At 45.1% G+C, this 16,989-nt stretch overlaps 2 protein-coding genes across 3 annotated transcripts; both read right to left on the reverse strand.

The window, feature by feature from the left end:
- Positions 1-224: 224 nt before the first annotated feature.
- On the reverse strand, positions 225-4,309 carry LOC109779547 (uncharacterized). 2 transcript variants are annotated; one of them, XM_040392710.3, is made up of 3 exons: positions 2,420-4,309; positions 1,678-1,881; positions 225-788 (listed from the first exon to the last, which is right to left on the reverse strand). In XM_040392710.3, the coding sequence occupies exons 1-3, from the start codon at positions 4,259-4,261 to the stop codon at positions 660-662; spliced, it is 2,175 nt and encodes a 724-aa protein (XP_040248644.1). In that variant the 5' UTR covers positions 4,262-4,309; the 3' UTR covers positions 225-659. The 2 variants fall into 2 exon arrangements, with proteins under 2 accessions (XP_040248644.1, XP_020193755.1); XM_020338166.4 differs by having other exon boundaries at positions 1,650-1,881.
- A 1,529-nt stretch (positions 4,310-5,838) lies between these two features.
- Positions 5,839-9,221, reverse strand: LOC109779548 (GDSL esterase/lipase At2g27360). Its single transcript, XM_020338169.4, has 5 exons — positions 8,862-9,221; positions 8,548-8,763; positions 6,687-6,838; positions 6,345-6,609; positions 5,839-6,262 (listed from the first exon to the last, which is right to left on the reverse strand). The coding sequence occupies exons 1-5, from the start codon at positions 9,133-9,135 to the stop codon at positions 6,027-6,029; spliced, it is 1,143 nt and encodes a 380-aa protein (XP_020193758.1). The 5' UTR covers positions 9,136-9,221; the 3' UTR covers positions 5,839-6,026.
- Positions 9,222-16,989: the final 7,768 nt, after the last annotated feature.

The following is a 16,989-nucleotide window of genomic DNA, read 5'->3' on the forward strand; positions in this document are numbered from 1 at the left end:
GGGCATTTTGAGAAATATGAAATGAAATACAAGCGAAAACAGACTTGGGCATATTTCAAAGAATTGAAAACTTAAGAGTGGCAAGTCAGTTTTTGGAAAATTTCGATTTCAAGAAGCTCACAGTAGAACCCCATTACTCAAGGAGGCTTGAACGTGTATGTATGCCTTTTGTTTGCTTGGTCTAATATTTCCCGGAACGATTCCTGCAAGGCTGACTCCATTAGTAAATGCATCTTTTAACCATTTCTTCATTCGAAAAACATAATATGTTAAATGAGCACATTACTTGTAAGGAATGTATGCAACCACAAGGTCTTACAGCAGTGAACGCAGCCACATGACATATATCTTCATAAATCATAACCAAGCCCACAGCAATAACATACACAAAAGTGCTTGCTGACCTCAGTACCACATGAGCTCACATCAGCCAGCACCAGGATACTTGCTCAATATAACCACTTACACCCTCTAGAAAGGGACCGGGGCAACGCCAAAACCAGCATCGGTTCTAGCTCTGGTATTCCTCTGTGACCAAGTAAACTCCTGTCTGGTCTTCTTAGGGGATGATGAAGAACAAGACGCCTCTGATAGAATCTTTGCAAGCTGGTCATCACTTTCACGATCGAAGTAGATGAAGTCAGATTCGAGCATTCCACCTAGATCAGCTTCCCACTTATAGTGTACCGGAAAGCCATACTGAGCGCTACCGCCCGTGAAATACACATTCTCATCACAAGATGGATGTGCAATCTTACATGAAGTACGATCACAAATGATGCAGCGAACTGTATACAAAACCAAAATATGAGATGCTCATAAAGATGATGCATGCATGCATACACACATACATACATGTCAAAATTAAAATCATATTATAATTCCTCTGCAACTGTATTGAAGTGACAATAGTTAATTCAAGAGTTAAGACCAAACAAGCCGAAATCCAGAATAGTATACCTCCTTTTAATATATATTTTCAAATGTTGGCAGCAGAGTTGCCAAATTCATTGATCAGAAGAAGGCATTACAAGAACACCCCCAAAAGAGGAATGCACCGGATAAAGGCCAATGCCAAAAAAGAAGAACGAAAAACGGACTGCGCAGTTTATTGTGGAAAACTGGGCAAAAACCATAGCAGTGCCTAGCTAGACTAGACCTAAAGCACCACAATACGTACAAGGCGCTAGAAAGCAATACCTCCTTTTAATTATGACCACCCAGAAGAGTAACATTTTTCAAAATGTACTTATGTGTGGAGAACTGCAAATTTACAAGTAACTATTTCTCGTCTCAGTATGTTTCAGTCTGAAAATAAAATAAGTAACTTTGCCCTACTGAAAATATTATGCACATATTCCCCTAATGATATGCTTTTAATATGGAAGTACAGTATTCTACACCATATTTGATGATGTGTATTTCTTTCTGTGATTTCTGCAGAAAGTTCAGACTTCAGTGCTTGCGGCACATCCTTATCCTAGTACTGCATATTTAAAGTAAGAGACTAACCAAAGTACGTACAACAAGTAAAAGCAAATTCTTTTATGTAAATGTTAGGGTTCTTAGCTATGCCCTTGTTCATTCTCTCTCTGTCAAAGTTGTGTAAAGTAAGAGAAGTTTAATGGCTGATACTGATGAGGGCTTACTAGAATACGCATTAAAGGAATCTCTCACATGGCAGCAGAAAGGCACATTTGTTGACTCTTCAACTCTAAGATCAACTATGCTCCAGAATTCGGCAAAGAAGAGTGCCCACGGTCTGGTAGAATCATTTGGGACATCCGTGCTCGCCAGGAAGTTTACATGATAGCAAGTTGAGTAGAGGTGATATCTGGCTGTCGTCACTCCACAAACAATACCAAGCCTGTATAAGTGTCCCTAAAGCAAGCAATGAGGTGGAAAGTTAACCAGGTTTGTAACGACAACTGATGACGGCAATTAATTTACAGGTTAAAACTATCTACCTATTATATTATTATTGAAACAATAACAGAAAAAGAAGCTACCTCCACGTAGTCTAGAATTATTTAAGCTGTAAGATCCTAATAATAGAACGAAAGTATGAAAAGTGTAAGAGAAAACGAGATACTATTATGGAAATCCATGATTTTGCATGGCGGGCCATTTATCATTCGCCAATGTCCTTACCGAAGTTCTCATACATTTTACAAAATTATTTGTTTCAAATATGATCATGTATAATCAAATTAGATAAGCATTCGCATCTAGTAACACAAATTACCTCACCAAAAAGTAAACTAAAATTTATATTTGCATGATCAATTTCGACTGTGAGCTTTTCCATAATTCTAATGTCTATCTAATAACATTTAAAATATATCATATACTACAAAAAAAGTGATAAATCAAGCCACGTAAATGCGTGATTGCGCGGGACACCGTGCTAGTTTAATACCTTATTGCGGCCATAGTCGAGTAGCAGGCTTTCCAACTTTGTGCGAACATAATCCTGCTGAGACTTGAAGGTCTCCCTCCTAGCAGACAGTGTCTCCAAAGCAGATTGGGGCAGATCAGGAGCCATACTTTGCACTGCTGCTGCCGCAACGCATGTTATTCCATTGGTCAGCATCTTCTTTAGCCGCACCAATGTATCACCAGAGAGAACATAGCCGAGACCTCTGTCGGATACAAGGGAGCGCAAGCGAACAAGTTTAGCTGGGGTCAGTGAATTGAGGAAATCCCCAAAGGCAGCAGGCTGTGGGTGTTTGGCAACCAGTACTGCAGAAGCTAAGTTGAAGAATATCTTCTTTGGGCCCTGCAACATGTATGAGAGATTGAAGCGATGTTGGCAGAGCAGCACCACTGCTTCTTGCTCCGAGATTGAGTAGGTATAGCGGACAAAGGCAACCAAGCCGTCGAGCGAACAAGATTCAACACGGGTCATGGAGCGAGCATCGAGAATGTCAGCTGCTCCAATCTGATTGGCGACATCGTCCGAGAGCGGGAAGACAGCGTCGTACCAGATGGAGTTGAGTATGATGTTTGACACAGGGTCCCAGGGGCCATAACAATGTCCGGCTGTGAGGACAGCACGGAGGAGGTGGCGGTCGCGTAACGCCTGACTGGGCAGTATGCCCAGCGCGTCGATGTAGAAGCCATGCACGGTGTCGAGGAGAGACATCTTCAACAATGGGAGGAAATCGGGGTTCTCCCGAGGAGCAGACTCTGCTGTAGTGCTGTTCACACCGGAGGATATCTCTGTGCCTAATTCAGTTGAGAGATGGACACCGTCGTCTCGAGCGCAGTCACCATTGCTCGGACAAGTTGAGGTGATCGTGGTCGTCGCGACAAGGTCTTTAGATACGGTGGTTGTGGCGAAAACGTCTTTCCTGATCTTGGTGATTGTGGTGACGTTCCCACTGTTGTCCCGATAAACGCCGGGAGTTGGGGCAGGGGTTGGCTCCGGCGGCCATGAACATCGCAGCAGGTCACATATCTTGTAGATGCAGTCGGCGGTAAGCTGTTTGCCCCCGCGCAAATCATCGAGGACAGGGTCGAGGAGGCGACGAGGGTACCTCCACGTCATGAGCCGCACGAGGCCGTCGGTGTTGGAGCACTTGGCGGCCTGCCGCAAAGCCGTCCTGGTCCTGGCGGCATCCGGCTGCAGCAGTGGAACCACCTCCGACTCCGAGCCCCAGCGGCCCACCTCGACGAGGCGGACGGCGAGGGGGAGGTGGTGGCCGGCCACGTCGAGGCATTTCTCCGCCTGATCCTGCGTGAGGTTGCGGAAGTAGCACAGCAAGAACTTGATGAGGCCAGTGCGGGAGTCGCGAGCGCCGACGACGAAGGTGGTCTTCTTGCTGATTTTCTCTAGCGCATCATCTGGCTTTAGGGGCCGGACGTAGGACGGTCTCTTGGCGAAAGCGTTGATGGTGGTGAGGACGATGTTGGTGACGGGGTCGGCGAGGCCCACGGCGAGGCCGCTGATGGAGATGCAGTCGGCGAGGTACGGGATGTCGGCGATGGGGAGGCGGCGGGCCGCCTCGAGGTACAACTCGGCGAGGTCGTGGTAGTACGCCGGGGCGTGGGCGTCCGTGGGCCTGGGACGCCACTCGCCGCCCGCGGAGGTCCAGATGGAGTAGCCCTCGTTCTTCGTGGTGGCCGAGAGGACCCAGTTGGTGGAGGTCGAGGCGGCCGAGAGGCCCCGGTTCCTCTGCATGTTCCAGAAGGACCAGCCGCCACGGGATCGGTCGCCGTCGCCGGCGCCGGCGCCGGCCGGATCCGCCGTCACGGACATGATTTGGGGACGAGGGTTTCAATGGGCGATGTTGTGTATCGCTCGTGGCGAGCCGTACAGGCGTGGTAAATGGGCCAGGCCCGGCACGCGATAAGACGCGCGTCTCCCAGCAGCGCACGCTTCTTCTTTTTTTCTTGGTTTTTTAGGTCGGTGGGTTTTATTTCCTCAAATATATATTTTGGCCAGATTCATTTTAATTAAAAAAATGTTCATGGATTTGAAACAATTTTACTAATTCATGAAATGTTTCTGAATTGAAAGAAAAGATCACAAATTCAGAAAATGTTTGTGGATTCAAAAAAATATTCACAAATTCAAAATAAGTTCACAGATTTTTTTTGCAAATTCAAAAAATGTGAATCCGAAGAAAGTTAGTGTTTCTAAAAAGTTCATGGATTCATTATTTTTTAAAATTTGAAAAATGTTGATAAATTTAGAAAATATCCGTGAACCTTGTTTTAAAGGGTGATCATTTTTTTAAAAACAAGGTTTTTAGAAGTACGAACCTTTTTCGAAGATGTGAACTTTTTAAACTAATTTTGAATTAATTTGATTTTTTTTGAAAACATGAACATTTTTTATACAAAATTTAAAAGTAACAACAATTTTGGAAAACATGAACAATTCTTAAAATTTCGAACTTTTTAAATGCAAATAGTTTTTGAAAATGTAAACATTGTTTTTGAAGTTTCAAACAAGTTGTGAATATTTTATTTTAAAGAAATTATGAAAAATACAAAAGATAGGAAAAGAAAACAAAAATCTAGAAAAAACAATAAAGAAGAAAAAAAGGTTAAAAAAACCTAGAAAAACCGACTAGGCAGGAACCTTCCAGGAAGTTCCTAAAATCGATCACCATGTCTCTAGCGGTTCGCTCCACTCCCCGCTAATATGGGTTGCCTGATAATACTTGTAACCTAGGCAATCGACGCGATATGTATGCCAATCTTTTTTAGTGGAACACCCGAAATACATTACTCCATCAAAACATTGTTTACATAATTTAGGGGGTCCAAACAGACGCACCCGGACAAGATGGGTCGTGCGGTGAAGTTGGCCTAATCCTCTGCATCTCCTACGATCCTTCTGACAAAAGCGCCCGGCTGCCCGGGACGGAGCGCTCCGCGCTTGGGAATCGCTCGCTCCTGCGAGCGGTCGCGAAAGAGTAAAGTCGAATTTGAAGGCCTTTGCTCGAAATCGCTCGTTATCTGACGTCAGATCAATAGCCTTTAGAAAGATGAAAATCACATATATTTCACTGATAACATGTAATGGAAAGTGTTGTGTCAGCCTCTACTTTCACTACTTTCCCTGCATCGACACCATGGCCGACAACCCCGCTGCCAAGAAGAAGGCCACGGACGACGCCGAGGCTGCTGCTGCCGCCACCGCGTTGGCCTGGCCAACCGGCGGGTATGATCTCTTCATCCATCGTTTACTCGTACTTGTACTAGCCGTATATGTGCTGCTCATACATGGTTCGCTTCTATGTTTTGTACGTGCTAGTATGCTTAGGTATCGCTATGAGATGCATACCGTTTATGCCATGCTTACTGTATACTCATGGATTAGATGGATTAATGGAGAAAGTGCTAATATTTCCAACAATGGAAAGGGTTGCGTCAGCGTCTTCCTGGTGGTGCCGACAATGGGAGTCGATCTCGCCAGAAATAGCATGAGCAGTACAAATCAATCACAGACGCTTATGTCCGACCGACAGATATTAATCATGCTTGGAGGTAAAATCCATAGACATGGTCTTATGTCAGAGCAGTGCAGTTTGTGGCTCTGCCATCGCCGACGCGTTATACAATCTTCTGAGCAGAGCCTGGGCGATGAACCTATTGGCAGCGTCGGTGAAGTGGATGCCGTCCCACGAGAGGAACTCGGACGGGTAGGAGCTCTCCGTCGAGTCCGGCGTGCCGCAGAACGCCGCCATGTCGAAGTGGTACGGGCCAGCGCCTCCGCCGCAGAACGCGGCCAACGGCCTGTCGCCGAAGCCTGCACGACCCGAGTAAAACCAATGATGTCAGGATGAGCCAAAAAAGATGGTGTTTGTCAGTTCTATTGAGCGTGCTGGCACCGTATTTGCCGGGCGAGGCGACGAGGTTGGCGATGGGGCTGTAGATGTCGGCGTAGAAGAGGGTGGTACCGGGGTGGCTCCGCCGGAGCTCGCGGAGCATGCGGTTGAGCGCGCGGTTGTGCAGCTGGGCGACCTCGTTGAAGCCCGTGATGCAGCCGGACTCCCCGTGCGCGTCGCCGGGGAAGAGGGCGAGCAGCTCCGGCTCGCACCCGAGCGGGATCATCCCCGTCACCAGCACCGTCCTTGCTCCGGCGGCGATCACGGCCTGCGTAGATCATGATGACAAGTTGGTCCGCGTTTCTGTAATGTGGTGGTGGTTGGGTCGAGAGGATTACTACGTACTGTTAGGGCCGAGCGGGTGACGGCGACAATGTCCGGCACCAAGCTCGCCGCGAACTCGGCTGTGCGGTTGCTGAACAGTGCGAAGATGTAGTCGTTTACTCCGATCTCACCGAAGTAGAAGACGGAGCTCGCCATGATATTGCTCTCTTCTTCTGTGGTATGCACAAGATAAGCAGTAGCAGAATTATTACCAACGAAGGATCGAAATATTTCCACGATTATTAAGAGATGTTATAAATCGCAGTGCATTTTTTTTTTGCAGTGCATCCAACTATCACCTCTTGACCTCTTTTTTTTTTGTGAAATCACCTCTTGACCTCACTTCGTATATAAACCCCAGAGTAGAAACTGCCAGTTACATTTTTTGTTAAAATTTGCACACTCTTCATGCTGGAATTCTACGCTAAATTGTGTGTGATTTTTGGTGGTGGGATTTGCAAAAAGCTGAGATAACCAAGATTTTTGGTGGTGGGAGTATAGTACATTTATGTACTAGTATAAAGAAACGACGAATTGATCCTTTGGGATAATCAAATCTATGTAAGTACTTATGAATAATTCAAATATCCAATTCGACTCCCGAGCTCATCTACATCATGTAAACAGTAATTCAAATAAAATAATAGAATTTTTTTTAAAAAAATCCAAACTTTTTATGGTGAAAGATGCTTGAGTGCGTGATGTCCGTGCCCAGTTTTAGCTCATTCGGACATCTGAGTAGCACTAAAAAAATCAGCTCCGAACTTTGTCACAGACCTCAAATCTATCCTTTTTGTTGAGAGCTTGTCAGATGTTCAAATGCACTCTTCATGCGCTGAATTTTTGCACGGGCATCACGAACCCACGCATCTTTCACCACAAAAAAATTGATATATTTTTATTTCTTTTACTATTTTTGACGATTTTACTGTTCACTCATTTGAGCCCGGGAGCCAAAACGCCCTGTCGTGAATACTTGCACATATCACATATACTCAGGTTTTTTATTTGAGCATGAAACATGTATTATATTTTATATAAAATATGTTGTTTCTGACCATGTAATTTTATTGTACATGTTTTATTAATCAAATTAAAGACCTAAAAAGCCGTGTTCAACTTATAAAGTAAATCGAAGGGAGTACGTGATCTGTGCAAGTATTCATAAGTACTGCTTCCTACAGCTTACAAAGATTTGATTTATCTTAAGACATCACTTCGTGGTGACCACGATGGATTATAAAGGATTTCAGCTAGAAATGATCGGGTCAACTACTTGTAACTGCAATCACTTTTCTTACTCCCTCGGTTCACAAATATAAGATATTTTAATTTTATTGTGAATCAAATCTACATATACACATTTTAGTGTGTTTGTTCGTTTATTTTTATTTGTATGCAATTCATATTAAAATATTCAAAACATCTTATATTTGTCAACGGAGGGAGTAATAATTTAGAGGGTCATGTGTCACATCTGATGTTTCTGCAAACCCTGTTCATATAAAGTTTTATTAACACCTGATTGGCATGCATCGACAGTGACGTATGTCTTTGTTCCTGGTAAAGTGTCCCTATCAAAATACTTTGCATATACTTATAGCTAAAAATAGTTACTTTGACTGTTTTACTAATCCTAAGTCGTCTATGATTTATTTATGTCTATAAGGCGATTTCTGAAAAATATAATAGCTTTTGAACTGAAAACACGACAAGGACTATGAAATACTCTAACCAAGTGTAATTCTTCAATTGTCTAAAGGAAAAAAAAGTACTTCTCCACAACTAGCCAACTACAGATTCCCTCCGCAAGTAGGCAGCTACCCCGAATAAGTTACTACACTGCACAATTACCAACAGCAGCAAGTTGCCTTATATTTACCGTACGCCGTGGAGTCAAGAAGCTCCAAGACATTGTTGAACCAGCTCGTCTCGTTGCTAAGAGACACCGGCACAAACGTCGCTACCCCTCTGCTCTTCAAGAACGCCGGGTCAAGCGCCGTTGCGCCGCCCACCGCGAAGTTCGCGCCATGCCGGAAGTCATCCGCGGTCTCGCCGGCGAGGTAGGGGGTTGGTTGTGGCAACCCCAGCGACTCCACTGCGTCCACAGAAATTGGGAAGATAGTTGGTCACGAATGTATATAGGTCAACGCGTGTCTCCACCAGAAGAAGAATGATTCGTGGCTAAATGGTTACCGATGAAGTCGATGATGAGCCGGCCGTCGGACGCCCGGCCGCTGGGGTGGTGGAAGTAGGTCTCCCCGTACGGCGCGTGGGAGGAGGGCCCCCCGGCGGTGGCCGGGAGGATGGCCGCGTTCCCGGTGTCGGTGAGCGAGTCGCCGAAGCTGAAGACGCGGCTGTAGCTGCTGGCCAGCTGGGCGTCCCTGCCGCCGGCGTACGGCGTGGCGGCTGCCTCTCCGGCGATTAGGACGAGGAGAAGAGCCACCAGGATGCGAGATAAGTGTGCCATGTCGACGGTTTCAGCAGCTCTATGTCCTGTAACTAGGCTAGTATTTTGTGGTAGTGTTGTGTCATGAAGACTCAGGGTTGGAATTTGCCGGTGGACCTTAGGCTCAAAGCCCAACTAAAATTTTAAAAGTCGCTTGGCCCATTCATGTACACATGTGAGTGGAGTAAGTGAGAGTAATGTTTAGTCCCATCATGGAAGTTGAGTGAGACTTGCACCTCTTTATAAGATGAGCTCTTCTACCACTTGTATGGGCATGAGAAGAAGAGACCTACACGAGCGCTCCTCCTCCTCGCTCGCCTCGCCTCGCCACGTCTCGCCTCGACGCGACGCGACGCGGGTTGCGGGATTGAGCCGAGACGAGGACAGAGCTATGCACGTTGCAAGTCTTCTCCATCCCTCCTTTCGGCGTGCACCGCAAGAAGGGACAGCAGGCCTCCGGAACAAGGCGCTCTTCTGAGTGTTCTTGATGATTCCCTTGTGGATTCGTATATGTCATCTGACAACGGCAAGGACATGTGAGCTGCGCTCGATGCCAAGTTTGGTGCCTCGGACGCCGGCAGCGAGTTGTATGTCATGGAGCAATTCTATGACTACAAGATGACTGATGAGCGTTCTGTTGTACGGCAGGCTCATGAGATACATGTTGGAAATATGCCCTAGAGGCAATAATAAATAGGTTATTATTATATTTCCTTGTTCATGATAATCGTTTATTATCCATGCTAGAATTGTATTGATAGGAAACTCAGATACATGTGTGGATACATAGACAACACCATGTCCCTAGTAAGCCTCTAGTTGACTAGCTCGTTGATCAATAGATGGTTACGGTTTCCTGACCATGGACATTGGATGTCGTTGATAACGGGATCACATCATTAGGAGAATGATGTGATGGACAAGACCCAATCCTAAGCCTAGCACAAGATCGTGTAGTTCGTTTGCTCAGAGCTTTTCTAATGTCAAGTATCATTTCCTTAGACCATGAGATTGTGCAACTCCCGGATACCGTAGGAATGCTTTGGGTGTACCAAACGTCACAACGTAACTGGATGGCTATAAAGGTGCACTACAGGTATCTCCGAAAGTGTCTGTTGGGTTGGCACGAATCGAGACTGGGATTTGTCACTCCGTGTAAACGAAGAGGTATCTCTGGGCCCACTCGGTAGGACATCATCATTATGTGCACAATGTGACCAAGGAGTTGATCACGGGATGATGTGAGTTACGGAACGAGTAAAGAGACTTGCCGGTAACGAGATTGAACAAGGTATAGGGATACCGACGATCGAATCTCGGGCAAGTAACATACCGATAGACAAAGGGAATTGAATACGGGATTGATTGAATCCCCGACATCGTGGTTCATCCGATGAGATCATCGTGGAACATGTGGGAGCCAACATGGGTATCCAGATCCCGCTGTTGGTTATTGACCAGAGAACGTCTCGGTCATGTCTGCATGGTTCCCGAACCCGTAGGGTCTACACGCTTAAGGTTCGATGACGCTAGGGTTATAGGGAAAGCATGTACGTGGTTACCGAATGTTGTTCGGAGTCCCGGATGAGATCCCGGACGTCACGAGGAGTTCCGGAATGGTCCGGAGGTAAAGATTTATATATGGGAAGTCCTGTTTTGGTCACCGGAAAAGTTTCGGGTGTTATCGGTAATGTACCGGGACCACCGGGAGGGTCTCGGGGGTCCACCAAGTGGGGCCACCAGCCCCAGAAGGCTGCGTGGGCCAAGTGTGGGAGGGGACCAGCCCCAGGTGGGCTGGTGCGCCCCCCCACCAAGGCCCAAGCGCATGGGAGAGTGGGAGGGGGCAAACCCTAGGTCCAGATGGGCCTTAAGGCCCACCCTAGTGGCGCCCCCCCTCTCCTCCCCTTGGCCGCCCCCCTTGGATGGGATCTAGGGCTGGCCGCCTCCTCTTGGGGTGGGAAACCCTAGAGGGGGCGCAGCCCCCTCCCCCCCTATATATAGTTGAGGTTTGGGCTGCCCAAGACACATGAGAACGTCTCTCTTTCGGCGCAGCCCTACCCCTCTCCCTCCTCCTCCTCTCCCGCGGTGCTTGGCGAAGCCCTGCGGGATTGCCACGCTCCTCCATCACCACCACGCCGTCGTGCTGCTGCTGGATGGAGTCTTCCCCAACCTCTCCCTCTCTCCTTGCTGGATCAAGGCGTGGGAGACGTCACCGGGCTGCACGTGTGTTGAACGCGGAGGCACCGTTCTTCGGTGCTTAGATCGGAATCAACCGCGATCTGAATCGCTACGAGTACGACTCCTTCATCCGCGTTCTTGCAACGCTTCCGCATCGCGATCTACAATGGTATGTAGATGCACTCCCCTTCCCCTCGTTGCTAGATTACTCCATAGATTGATCTTGGTGATGCGTAGAAAATTTTGAATTTCTGCTACGTTCCCCAACAGTGGCATCATGAGCTAGGTCTATGCGTATTTCTATGCACGAGTAGAACACAAAGAAGTTGTGGGCGTAGATGTTGCCAATTCTTCTTGCCGCTACTAGTCTTATCTTGTTTCGGCGGCATTGTGGGATGAAGCGGCCCGGACCGACCTTACACGTACGCTTACGTGAGACAGGTTCCACCGACTGACATGCACTAGTTGCATAAGGTGGCTAGCGGGTGTCTGTCTCTCCCACTTTAGTCGGAACGGATTCGATGAAAAGGGTCCTTATGAAGGGTAAATAGAAATTGGCATATCACGTTGTGGTTTTGCGTAGGTAAGAAACGTTCTTGCTAGAAACCCATAGCAGCCACGTATAACATGCAACAACAATTAGAGGACGTCTAACTTGTTTTTGCAGGGTATGCTATGTGATGTGATATGGCCAAAAGGATGTGATGAATGATATATGTGATGTATGAGATTGATCATGTTCTTGTAATAGGAATCACGACTTCCATGTCGATGAGTATGACAACCGGCAGGAGCCATAGGAGTTGTCTTTATTTTTGTATGACCTGCGTGTCATTGAATAACGCCATGTAAATTACTTTACTTTATTGCTAAGCGCGTTAGCCATAGAAGTAGAAGTAATCGTTGGCGTGACAACTTCATGAAGACACAATGATGGAGATCATGGTGTCATGCCGGTGACAAAGACGATCATGGTGCCCCGAAGATGGAGATCAAAGGAGCAAAATGATATTGGCCATATCATGTCACTATTTGATTGCATGTGATGTTTATCATGTTATGCATCTTATTTGCTTAGAACGACGGCAGCATAAATAAGATGATCCCTCACTAAAATTTCAAGAGAAGTGTTCCCCCTAACTGTGCACCGTTGCGAAGGTTCGTTGTTTCGAAGCACCACGTGATGATCGGGTGTGATAGATTCTAACGTTCGAATACAACGGTTGTTGACGAGCCTAGCATGTACAGACATGGCCTCGGAACACATGCAAAACACTTAGGTTGACTTGACGAGCCTAGCATGTACAGACATGGCCTCGGAACACAAGAGACCGAAAGGTCGAACATGAGTCGTATAGCAGATACGATCAACATGGAGATGTTCACCGATGATGACTAGTCCGTCTCACGTGATGATCGGACACGGCCTAGTTTGACTCGGATCATGTATCACTTAGATGAATAGAGGGATGTCTATCTGAGTGGGAGTTCATTAATCAGATGAACTCAATTATCATGAACATAGTCAAAAGGTCTTTGCAAATTATGTCATATCTTGCGCTTTAGTTCTACTGTTTAAGATATGTTCCTAGAGAAAAAAAATTAGTTGAAAGTTAATAGTAGCAATTATGCGGACTGGGTCCGTAAACTGAGGAGTGTCCTCATTGCTACACAGAAGGCTTATGTCCTTAATGCACCGCTCAGTGTGCTGAAACTCAGCGTCGTCTGTAGATGTTACGAAACATCTGACATACACGTTTTGATGACTACGTGATAATTCAGTGTGTAATGCTAACGGTTTAGAATTGTGGCACCAGAGACGTTTTTGAAACGTCGCAGAACATATGAGATGTTCCGAAGACTAAAATTGGGATTTCAGACTAGTGCCCACGTCAAGAGGTATGAGACCTCTGACAAGTTTCTTAAACCTGCAAACTAAGGGAGAAAAGCTCAATCGTTGAGCATGTGCTCAGATTGTCTGAGTACTACAATCGCTTGAATCGAGTGGGAGTTAATCTCCCAGATGAGATAGTGATGGTTCTCCATAGTCACTACCACCAAGCTAGTAGAGCTTCGTGATGAACTATAACATATCAGGGATAGTTATGATGATCCTTGAGCTATTCGCGATGTTTGACACCGCGAAAGTAGAAATCAAGAAGAAGCATCAATTGTTGATGGTTAGTAAAACCACTAGTTTCTAGAAGGACAAGGGCAAAAGGGATACTTCATGAAACAGCAAATCGTTTGCTGCTCTAGTGAAGAATCCCAAGGTTGAACCCAAACCCGAGACTAAATGCTTCTGTAATGAGGGGAACGGTCACTGAAGCAGTACTACCCTAGATACTTGGTAGATGAGAAGGTGGGCAAGGTCGACAGAAGTATATTGGATATACATTATATGAATGTGTACTTTACTAGTACTCCTAGCAGCACTAGGGTATTAGATACCGGTTCGGTTGCTAAGTGTTAGTAACTCGAAATAAAAGCTGCGGAATAAACGGAGACTAGCTAAAAGGTGAGATGACGATATGTGTTGGAAGTGTTTCCAAGGTTGATGTGATCAAGCATCGCATGCTCCCTCTACCATCGAGATTTGGTGTTTGCGTTGAGCATGATTGGATTATGTTTATCGCAATACGGTTATTCATTTAAGGAGAATAATGGTTACTCTGTTTATTTGAATAATACCTTCAATGGTCTTGCACCTAAAATGAATCTCGATCGTAGTGATACACATGTTCATGCCAAAAGATATAAGATAGTAATGATAGTTCCACATACTTGTGGCACTGCCATTTGAGTCATATTAGTATAGAACGCATGAAGAAGCTCCATGTATATGGATCTTTGGACTCAGTCGTTTTTGAAAAGATTGAGACATGCGAACCATGTCTATTGGTATATATGCATGAAGAAAATCCATGCAGATGGATCGTTTGGACTCACTTGATTTTGAATCACTTGAGACATGCAAATCATACCACATGGGCAAGATGACTGAAAGGCCTCGTTTTCAGTAAGATGGAACAAGAGAGCAACTTATTGGAAGTAATACATTTTGATGTATGCAGTCCAATGAGTGCTGAGGCATGCAGTGGATATCGTTATGTTCTTACTTCACAAATGGTTTGAGTAGATGCTGAGTGTATTTACTTGATGAAACACAAGTCTGAATTATTGAAAGGTTCAAGTAATTTCAGAGTGAAGTTGAAGATCGTCGTAACAAGAGGATAAAATATCTGTGATATGCTCATAGAGATGAGTATCTGAGTTACGAGTTTTGGCACACAATTAAGACATTGTGGAAAGTATTTCACAATTAATACCGCCTGGAACACCATAGTGTGATGGTGTGTCCGAACATCATAACTACACCCTATTGGATATGGTGCATACCATGATGTCTCTTATCAAATTACCACTATCGTTTATGGGTTAGGCATTAGAGACAACCGCATTCACTTTAAAAGGGGCACCACGCAATTCCGTTGAGACGACACCGTTTAGAGAAACCTAAGTTGTCGTTTCTTAAAAGTTTGGGGCTGCGATGCTTATGTGAAAAGTTTCAGGCTGATAAGCTCGAACCCAAAGCGGATAAATGCATCTTCATAGAATACCTAAAACAGTTGGGTATACCTCCTATTTCAGATCTGGAAGCAAAAGTAATTGCTTCTAGAGACAGGTCCTTTCTCGAGGAAAAGTTTCTCACGAAAGAATTGAGTGGGAGGATGGTGGAGACTTGATAAGGTCATTGAACCGTCACTTCAACTAGTGTGTAGCAGGGCATAGGAAGTTGTTCCTGTGGCACCTACACCAATTGAAGTGGAAGCTTATGATAGTGATCATGAAACTTCGGATCAAGTCACCACCAAACCTCGTAGGACGACGAGGATGCGTGCTACTTCAGAGTGGTACGTGATCCTGTCTGAGATATCATGTTGTTGGACAATACTGAACCTACGAGCTGTGGAGAAGTGATGGTGGGCCCATATTCCGACAAATGGTTAGAAGCCATGAAATCCGAGATAAATAGATCTTTGAGAAGAAGACGGACGTGGACGGTAATGTTACCGTCTATGAAGCTCGACTTGTGGCAAAGAGTATTTTCACAAGTTCAAGGAGTTGACTACAATGAGATTTTCTCATCCGTAGCGATGCTTAAAGTCCGTCGGAATCATGTTAGCATTAGCTGCATTTATGAAATCTGGCAGATGGATGTCAAAACAAGTTTCCTTACCAGTTTTTGTAAGGAAAGGTTGTATGTGATACAATCAGAAAGGTTTTGTCGATCCTAAGGATGCTAAAAGGTATGCTAGCTCCAGCGATCCTTCCATGGACTAGAGCAAGCATCTCGGAGTCAGAATATACGCTTTGATGGAGTGATCAATGTTTTTGGGTTTATACAAAGTTTGTTAGAAACTTGTATTTACAATAAAGTGAGTGGGAGCGCTACAACATTTCTGATAAGTATATGTGAATGACATATTGTTGATCCGAAATGATGTAAAATTTCTGGAAAGCATAAAGGGTTGTTTGAAAGGAGTTTTTTCAAAGGAAGACCTGGATAAAGCTGCTTACATATTGGGCATCAAGATCTATAGAGATAGATCAAAACGCCCGATGATACTTTCAAAGAACGCACACCTTGACATGATTTTGATCAGCAAAGAAGGAGTTCTTGGCTGTGTTACAAGGTGTGAGTATTGAGTAAGACTCAAGACCTGACCACAACAGAAGAGAGAGAAAGGACGAAGGTCGTCCCCTATGCTTTAGACATAGGCTCTATAGTATGCTATGCTGTGTACCGCACATGTAGTGTGCCTTGCCATGAGTTGGTCAAGGGGTACAATAGTGATCCGGGAATGGATCACATGACAGCGATCGAACTTATTATTAGTATCTAGTGGACTAAGGAATTTTCTCGATTATGGAGGTGAAAAGGAGTTCGTCGTAAAGGGTTACGTCGATGCGAACTTTGACACTAATCCGGATGGCTCTGAGTAGTAAACCGGATTCGTATAGTAGAGCAGTTATTTGAAATGGCTCCAAGTAGCGCGTGGTAGCATCCACAAGATGACATAAATATTCGTAAAGCACGCACGGATCTGAAAGGTTCAGACCCGTTGACTAATAACCTCTCTCACAAGCATAACATGATCAAACCAGAACTCATTGAGTGTTAATCACATAATGATGTGAACTAGATTGTTGACTCTAGTAAACTCTTTGGATGTTTGTCACATGGTGATGTGACCTATGAGCGTTAATCACATGGTGATGTGGACTAGATTATTGACTCTAGTGCAAGTGGGAGACTGTTGGAAATATGCCCTAGAGGCAATAATAAATAGGTTATTATTAAATTTCCTTGTTCATGATAATCGTTTATTATCCATGCTAGAATTGTATTGATAGGAAACTCAGATACATGTGTGGATACATAGACAACACCATGTCCCTAGTAAGCCTCTAGTTGACTAGCTCGTTGATCAATAGATGGTTACGGTTTCCTGACCATGGACATTGGATGTCGTTGATAACGGGATCACATCATTAGGAGAATGATGTGATGGACAAGACCCAATCCTAAGCCTAGCACAAGATCGTGTAGTTCGTTTGCTCAGAGCTTTTCTAATGTCAAGTATCATTTCCTTAGACCATGAGATTGTGCAACTCCCGGATACCGTAGGAATG

The sequence above is a fragment of the Aegilops tauschii genome, chromosome 6, assembly GCF_002575655.3.
Source record: "Aegilops tauschii subsp. strangulata cultivar AL8/78 chromosome 6, Aet v6.0, whole genome shotgun sequence".
NCBI classification, from domain to species: Eukaryota; Viridiplantae; Streptophyta; class Magnoliopsida; order Poales; family Poaceae; genus Aegilops; species Aegilops tauschii.

Coding starts and splice junctions, on each gene's coding strand:
- LOC109779548 (XM_020338169.4), bottom strand. CDS start 9,135: ATGGCACACTTATCTCGCATCCTGGTGGCTCTTCTCCTCGTCCTAATC. Junction 8,764..8,861: donor GCTCATCATCGACTTCATCG/GTAACCATTTAG, acceptor CTGTGGACGCAG/TGGAGTCGCTGGGGTTGCCA. Junction 6,839..8,547: donor TCTTGACTCCACGGCGTACG/GTAAATATAAGG, acceptor TGCATACCACAG/AAGAAGAGAGCAATATCATG.
- LOC109779547 (XM_020338166.4), bottom strand. CDS start 4,261: ATGTCCGTGACGGCGGATCCGGCCGGCGCCGGCGCCGGCGACGGCGAC. Junction 1,882..2,419: donor TCGACTATGGCCGCAATAAG/GTATTAAACTAG, acceptor TGCTTGCTTTAG/GGACACTTATACAGGCTTGG. Junction 789..1,649: donor TTCCTTTAATGCGTATTCTA/GTAAGCCCTCAT, acceptor TTTTGTATACAG/TTCGCTGCATCATTTGTGAT.